Source organism: Lagopus leucura, unplaced genomic scaffold (assembly GCF_019238085.1).
Source record: "Lagopus leucura isolate 7727_CA_CO unplaced genomic scaffold, USGS_WTPT01 Super-Scaffold_1, whole genome shotgun sequence".
Lineage (NCBI taxonomy): Eukaryota > Metazoa > Chordata > Aves > Galliformes > Phasianidae > Lagopus > Lagopus leucura.
The window spans coordinates 20,431,219-20,439,246 of NW_024962250.1; the positions used below are offsets into that span (position 1 = coordinate 20,431,219).

An 8,028-nucleotide genomic window follows, 5' to 3' on the forward strand; every position below is an offset into this window, starting at 1 on the left:
TCATGAACTCAGCCTCAAACTCACTTTATAACCCGGTAAAGCATCTAACAGAAGTGACACCTGGAGATGTCAGATTTCCTATTTCCAAAAACATTTGCCATTGACAGAGACAGATCACAGAGTCTGAATAATATTAAAAGTCACTTAAATACCTGTTTTGTTCCTATGTTCTGTTCCAGGGAACAGTGTAAACCATTCTTATCAATCCAAAACAAGAGCTGCTGGTTGTGTTCCAAAAAAACAAATCTCACTTTCCTGACATACTGCAGGCCATGTGCTTTTCTTTGATTAATGACCAAAAAAAAAATCTTTATTTGCAGACCACTGCACTTTGAATTTGAACAAACAAATAAATACAGAGCAAGAAAATGTTAAGGATGAATACATCCCAGTTAAAGAAGGATACTTGCCTGACTTGGTCTATACCTCCCCAGCTCATCCAGGACCTACAGGATTCTTGCTCTTTACATTATCCATGAAATACTTAATGTCATTTGACTTTCATCCACTCTTTCACCTCAGATTCATAATGTGAAAGGACTGGCAGAAGAGATAGCGCATAGCAAGTGTGGAACCACCACTCTCCCTCTGCCTTCACTTCTACCTAAACAAAGCTGTCCTTTTGGCTTACAGTATGGAGCAAGGAAAGAAAAGGATTGAAGGCAAACAGATGACTCCCAACTCACATTCATGTCCAGCCCTCCAATGCCACAGCTCCGCAGGTCCAAGGAGGACAGGTAAGGCTATGTATTGCTGGAGGGAGAACTGGCAGGAAGCTCAATCAAGTCTGAAGCACCGTGAAAGTGGTTACTTGTCTCTTTGTGTTTATTTTTCAAATTGATTATACAGCAGTTAAACGTAGTAATCAGCACTCTGCAGCCTTGATAAACATCCACATCCAGAAAGAAAGAGAAAATATTTTTTTTCTATAAGCAATTAAGATGCATGTGTCAGTGATTAAGCTCCAAGTGATAAATGAGGAAAGATAGTGAGATTTGAAAACATAAAAAACTTCAAGTGATAGGAAATCATGCTTCCTGGGGGATACACAGAATCTGTTTATTTTGAAATCTTCTTTAAGTGATACCATACTTAAAGAAGGGGGGGAAGTTTCAATTTTGCCAGAGTCCATTTTCAGATTTCTTTTTAATCCCATGACACACTTAATCAAGCTCACAGCAGTATAAAACTACTTTAAGAATTAAGGAAAATGAAAGTTTATTCATCAAATAATCAGGAATAAAGCTTATCATATACATAAACATACACGCTACCTTTGGAGGACTTAAGAAAATCTAAAAAGTACATCTAATAATTGGCAATAGGACACATTTTATGGATATAAATAGCAAGCCAGATCTGACTAGTTCACAGCTGATTCATCACTGTAATAGAAGCCAGCAGTACATGTTACAGGTCAGCCATTTGTTAGTTTCCTATCTAAGCCACAAGTTAAATTGAGACTGGAAAGCAAAAATGATTCACCCTTTCTCCCAAACCATCTACCTCTTGATCATAACCACTGAAGAATGGGAAAAGTAATCTGTGCTCTGTCATCTCAGGCATTTCAAGCCCACTTAGGTGCCAATCAAATCCAATTAAGTTTTAATTCTGCTGACTGCAAAAAGAAATTAAACAACCCAGACAAACTAAACAAGGATCTCTAGTATGCAAAAACAGTAAGAGCTACGGTAAAATAATAAGTATTTAGCTACATCTTCAAGAGACACATGGCACTGTGAGTTGTTTCCAGACTTGCACAGTTACAGACTTAGCTTTGCTGATTTTTTTTACAGGTATTTAAGTCCAAGCAGCCTCCCTAGGCACTTTTCAGTTGACGTGGAGAAATAGTACTTTAGTACTTCTAGGATTGTAGCAATTGGACAGATTAACACGATGGGAAAAGGTGCTTCACCAGAGGAGTAATGACAAAGGATTGGCATAATAGAAAGGTGCTGTACAGGAAAGGAAAAAGATTACTTACCCATACCAGAAAATTCCAGGATTGCAGGGGAAAGCTCTAACAAGGAAAGATCTCCAGAACAAGATCCTTCCCTAGTGGCAGTCAGCCCTTAAACGGGGTCTAAGAGAGGTGCAGCCAGGCTCCATCCCTTCTGGTCACACAGCTGAATTGCCTTCACCTGTTCTCCCACAGCTGACCCGTCCTTTCCCCAAGTGCTCAATCAGTGATTCCCATACAAGATGAAACTCTTTGCTCCTGTTTTCAGCTTCTATTCTAAAATGAGATTAATTGCTACCTGCATATGCATATTTTCCTACATAGGTTGCAAGGAAGGTGATGCTAGATGAGCTGTTAGAGATACCTATAACTGGTGTGATAGATTCTGTCCTTAGATGTAAAATAATCTGATTTCAATTGAGTCACGCTATAAGACATGGAAAACAACCAAACCCTTGCGCAGTCCTTTAGGTGTGTGCCTAAAAGAATGACCTAATGCTTAATCCTCAATCTTGGGTATAAGAAAAAGAACCCTGAAATCAATATGCGATTACACAGGAAGCCATTGCAAATAGTGAAATGAAAATAAGACAGATGAGTGGTTCGTAAGGGCATGAACCTGTGCATTTTAACTCAATATTCTGAGTAAAATTCTGAGAGATACAAAAAGTAAAAATTAAAAAACAAACAAAAAACAACCAAGCACTTAACTCAGCACTTAGCTGCGTGCTTGGTTAAGACAGAAACAGGGAATCAGAATTTCTTTTAGCACTTAGAGAAATGAACCTGAATGGTTGCACCATCCCATGAAGAGTTTCACCATCTGATGTGTGGGAAAGGGGAGAAAAATACAGAAATAATAACTTGAGGAGGCTTTTATTCATTTAGTTTCACTATCTAATCATGGAGCACAGTGTAGGAGCATGGAGCTCCATGCACACTGTGCTAGAACAGACTGCTTGAAGTGATGCTTACAGTGATAGTAACAAGAGCAGTATAGAAGAGGCATCAGAGACTCACTTTCCATATCTGTGCATATCACAGTGTTGAATCAAGCCTCCTACTGAAACTGATAAAAATGCTTGCCATTCTGACATGGAAATGCCAGATAAACAGATTGGAAAACTATGCAAATTGTGAAACAGCTCTGTAATGACCAGTGTTCTGACCTGGCTGGATTTAGTTACTGTCATTATTAGTGCTGTCATTATTAAGTACAGACAGCCTGATGGCTCACAAAAGTCTGGAATCTCCTTATGAAAAGCAAGAAAATGCCTCCCAGGCAGCTACAGTGGCTACAGCCTATCATCATTATAAGGGGAGAGGGAAAAAATACTCATGCTCTGTCAAACTTTGTCAAACTCTGTCAAACTCCTTAGCAGATGTTTATACCAGATTAATTTTCAAGTCTTTGCTTGCAAGAAAAATAGGTAATTATAATCACACTGTTTATTGTTTGAAACAGTGCTCCAAACTCAAAAGGAAAGTGAGCAAAATGAAAATAGTAGTCAAAAGGTCAGCTTTAGAGAGAGGAAAGAAAAAAAAATAGCAGCTTAGAAAATGGCATTTCCAACTTTAATGTTCTCTAAAAGGGAAAAAAATATTCCCATATCCCACAAGGCCTGGATAAGATCCAGTTACCTGCGTTATACTGCACTCAGAAAGCCCTGGATCAATACTTAGCATTGCTACTTTAACTAGAAATCAACACTGTTAATAACAGGTGGTGAGCATCAGCATTCTTTGCCACATAGAGTGAGTCCTGTGGTTAGGAGGAGCCTGGTCCTGAGAAATCCAAAGGGATATAACCCTTAATTTGGATATTAGGAAGCATTTACCTCCTTAGAAGTGTGTGTGAATTCTTTCCTTGTTCTCAAGGGATGCCATGGAAAACAACTGCTTTGGGATCTGCATGCTGTGTCCAGACAAGTTAGCACTTTGCTCAGCATGCAGCTTGCCTGCACCCTGTCTGATCACAAGGGATCCACACACTGCACACAGAAACCAAGCTTTGCACTGGCATCAAACTTAGAACTGAAAAACTGGTTGCTCTGCTACAATATAAATGAATACTGCATGAAGTATAAACAGAGCAGCAATTAAGATTTTAAATCATCCTTTATTCTTTCAATCAAGTGAAGTATAAAATGACTCCCCATTAACTTCCCACTTCTTCAGCAATTTAATGTCCATCTAGGTATGGAGATGCTCCTCATTTGTAACAATATCACTCTCGAAGAGCATGGGTCGCAGCTTCCTCCGAAATTATGGTGCTTCACATCTCCAAGAGTTCCAGCAATCAGCAAGCAAACGAGAGCCTCCCGGTGCCATTCAGATGGGTTCTGAATAGCAAGGCACTAGCGGGCAAAGCCTTCCACTTTGCAGATGTCCCGGAAAAGAGGTTTTGGGAGGCTCCAGACCCGCGGCTGCCTCCGAGAGGAAGGCCGGTGCGGTCCTCGCCGCCGCTACTCGGCACCCGCAGCCCCGCGCGGCTCCGCGCTGCCCGTCTCCGTCTCGCCGCCCGCCGCCTTCGCATTGAAGCACAACTTGAAGACCCCCAGGACGGTCATGACCAGGATCACCAGTACCACCACGGCCACCGTCACCAGAATGAAGACGTAGTTGGAAGAGGAAGAGGGCGGCGGGGCAGCCGTCCCACCGCGGCCGGCGGGCAAGGTGGCCGGCGGCCCCGCGGAGCCGCTGGGTGCTGGAGCAGAGAGGCGGCGGTCGGCCGCGGCGCTGGGGGCGGCGCTGGAGGCCGGGGCGCAGCGCTCTTTGCAGGGGCAGTGGGGCTCCTCCACGCCCTCCCAGGCGAAGCCGCTCGGACCGTGCCGGCAGCGGAGCAGCACCTCTCCGTCTGGGCACGCCACGGCAAGCTCGGTGCCCGGCGGGCTGAAGCCGGGCGCGGTGCTGGCCTTCCCGAAGGGGAGGCGGTAGTCGAGGCTCAGCGCGCCGTCGGGACGGAGGTCGGGGCAGGCGCCCTCCTCGCGGTAGCGGCAGGCGTAGCCCCGGCCGTGCCGCTGGCAGGGCAGCTCACGCCATCCCCAGCGGGATCTGTCGGCGCCCACCAGGTGCAGCCCGGCGCAGCGGGCGGTGGTGCAGGTTCGCACGGGCTCTTTCGCCCAGCGGCCGAGCGCCGCCGGCACCTCCCGCAGGGCCGTCTCGCCGCGCTCCTCCCAGGAGAAGCCTCGGAGCGGCTGTCCCGCGTCGGTACAGGCGGAGGCGTTCCTCTTCAGCCCGACCCAGAAGAGCGCGGGCCCCGCGGCCACCTCGGCCAGCAGCGCCAGCATCAGCCCCAGCTCCGACTCGGCGCTCACCCAGGCCAGGCCGCCCGCCCGGTCGCCGCAGGCGCTGCGGGCCTCGTCGTACGAGGCGTTGGCCAGGTGGACGCTGAAACAGGCGCCGGCGGGCTGACAGCGCACGATGGAGGGCGGCGGGGGCCGACCCAGGGCGCAGGTCGCGGCCAGGAGCAGGCAGCATGGCCCGGCCCGCCACCGCCCCATTCTCGCGGCGGGCCCGGGGACTCGGGCTGTCCCGTCGACTCTGTCGGCGCTCGGTCCGGCTCGGGCGGGCCCACTCCACCCTAGCGCCGGCCCCGCGCCCGCGGCCCTCCCCCGGGCCTACGCCGGAGGAAGCGTAGCGAGAGCCAGGCCTGACCCCTGCATCCTCCGTTTGTTGGCGGCCCGGCCCCGTCTGGCAGGGCGTCAGGGGTGGGGTGGGTGGAAAATCCCCGTGTCCGTCCCAGCCTGTGAGCGGCACCAGGGACCCAGCGGTGCGGTCTTTTCAAAGCCAGAGGGTTTTGGAATTTATTTTATTTTCAGATGGAATAGCTATGGATGACAAATCCTGTTCAACCAGTGTGATTGACCTGCATGGATTTCATTGATGCTAGGCGCACACAGAGATAAAGCCCATTTTCTCTGGACTCCTCAAAGAAGAACTTGAAAGATGTACAACACAGTGAATCACAGAATGACAAAATCATTGAATCATAAATCTTCAAATGACCTTTAAGATCATCTAGTCCGACTGCAAACCTGTCACCACCATGCTCACTAACCATGTTCCTCAGTGCCGCATCTACACGGCTCTTGAACACCTCCAGAGGTGGTGATTCCACCACCTCCCTGGGCAGCCTGTTCCAATGCATTACCACTCTTTCTGAAAAGGTTTTCATAATATCCAAACTGAGCCTTCCCTGGTGCATCTTGAGGCCACTCCCTGGGAGAAGAGGCTAACTCCCACCTTGCTACAACCTCCCTTCACGTTGTTGTAGAGAGTGCTAAGATCTCCCTTGAGCCTCTTCCTGACTAAACAATCTCAGTTCCCAGAGGTGTTCTTCATAAGACTTGTGCACCAATCCTCTCGCCAGCTTTCTGTGAGTACGCTTCAGGGCCTCAATGTCTGTCTTGTAGAGAGGGGCCCAAAACTGAACATAATACTCAAGGAAGCTCAGAAGCATATTTTTTTTCCAAATAAAATAGACTTCCCAGTGCTGTTTATGCATTTTCAAGTGGAGTTTTTTAGATCACTTTTAGAGATTTGTAGGAAAATGTCAGCATTATCAGGCTGTCCCAGAAATAAGCATCAGTTAGTTACTTACTTTTTGCTTTGGGAAACATCTTGCTAATTTCTTGTATGGTCCGAATAGATAGTAACATACACAGAAATTTTGTTTATCACAGTTGGAAGAGTTAGCAAGGCAGCATTTCAAAATACATGAAATAGACTGGATTAGGGCTAAATGAAATTTACACATTCATAACCATATTTAAACAGACTATTATATGTGGTTTGTATTTCTTTCCTTTTGCTATTCAGCAGAAGTGAAACTAGGTCAAATATTGCCTACATTCTTGAAATTACTGGATTTCAAAAGCACTTATAATCCTCAAGTAAAAATAGTTACATTAAATTTGCTAAATACAGATGGCAGTGCAATTGAATTTGGTGCCAGTAGATTTGGTTTTAAAGAAAGCAGGTTTCCCCAACAAAACAATAACCTGTAGATTGAATAATTCTAGAGGCAGTCAGAAATGCGCTTAATCAGCATGTGCAGGTGTTAGAACCCCTGAGGTCACAGCAGGCAGTGGGGCAGAAGTTGTGATTCAAGAGTCTGCTGCTTATTGGAGCTGCCACCCACATCTGCTCCTCTTGGAAACTGCAGGACAGGGGTGAGCACAGGGAGATCTGTCTGCCGTGATCTGCTAGGAGCTTAGTCATCCCACATTCACATGGCTAATTTTTCCCTGTGTCCAGCATATATGCAACTAAGGAACCATTCCTTCAGACCTGTGGTGGTCCTTGGTGAGACACAAGGCTGCACTTCTACAGATATCCATCAGTTTGGTATTGAGCCATTTTCCCAAACTGTGGTTGATGATAGGTTTGTGAGATACAAAAGCTTGTTATGTTAATGCTTATAAGGACTATATTTGCCTCCACTGTCCTGCTCAGGGCTGCTGACAGTGCTTTCCCTAATATGCACCTGTAATCCCACAGCTTTGGTTTGTTTTCTCTTTCAAAATGGAATTAATGCTTTGCAGCTGAATAGAAGCAAACCTATGTAAACACAATGAATAAAACAGAGGAACAAGAACATTCTCCATTGTGCCTCAAACCTCAGATCATGTCCCTGGAGAGGAGAATGCAATTCAATCTCTGTAAACACTTGCTCCCTTGCTTCCCTTCTGACTGCTAGCTGTGCTGGAGGTGACCATCCTAAATGCCATCCACCATACAACTGCAGTACCACTGCTCATTTCACACAGGCCATGACTTTCATTTTGTCAGCTACATTTGAACAAGCCATTTAGAAACAGCTGGGCAGACATGTGCAAGCTGGGCAGCCCTGCCTAGTCAAGAGAAACCTGCGCCATACAGGGAATAGAAAGCACTATTCGCCAGTACCAAAGGCTTTTTGCAGCCAGGTCTACAAAATCTCCAGACAACAACTCTCTCTCTGGTTTTGAATTCTCTTGTGTTCCATTTTAAGTAAATAAGAAAACACTCTTTCCTTAATTGTCTTAAGGTTTTTCCTGAATAATTCCAATCCTTAATGAGAGGAT

At 46.2% G+C, this 8,028-nt stretch overlaps 1 protein-coding gene across 1 annotated transcript; it reads right to left on the reverse strand.

Annotated features, from left to right (window-relative positions):
- Window positions 1-4,425: 4,425 nt before the first annotated feature.
- Window positions 4,426-5,489, reverse strand: CLEC14A (C-type lectin domain containing 14A). Its single transcript, XM_042862890.1, has one exon. The coding sequence runs from the start codon at window positions 5,461-5,463 to the stop codon at window positions 4,426-4,428; it is 1,038 nt and encodes a 345-aa protein (XP_042718824.1). The 5' UTR covers window positions 5,464-5,489.
- Window positions 5,490-8,028: the final 2,539 nt, after the last annotated feature.

Coding starts and splice junctions, on each gene's coding strand:
- CLEC14A (XM_042862890.1), bottom strand. CDS start 5,463: ATGGGGCGGTGGCGGGCCGGGCCATGCTGCCTGCTCCTGGCCGCGACC.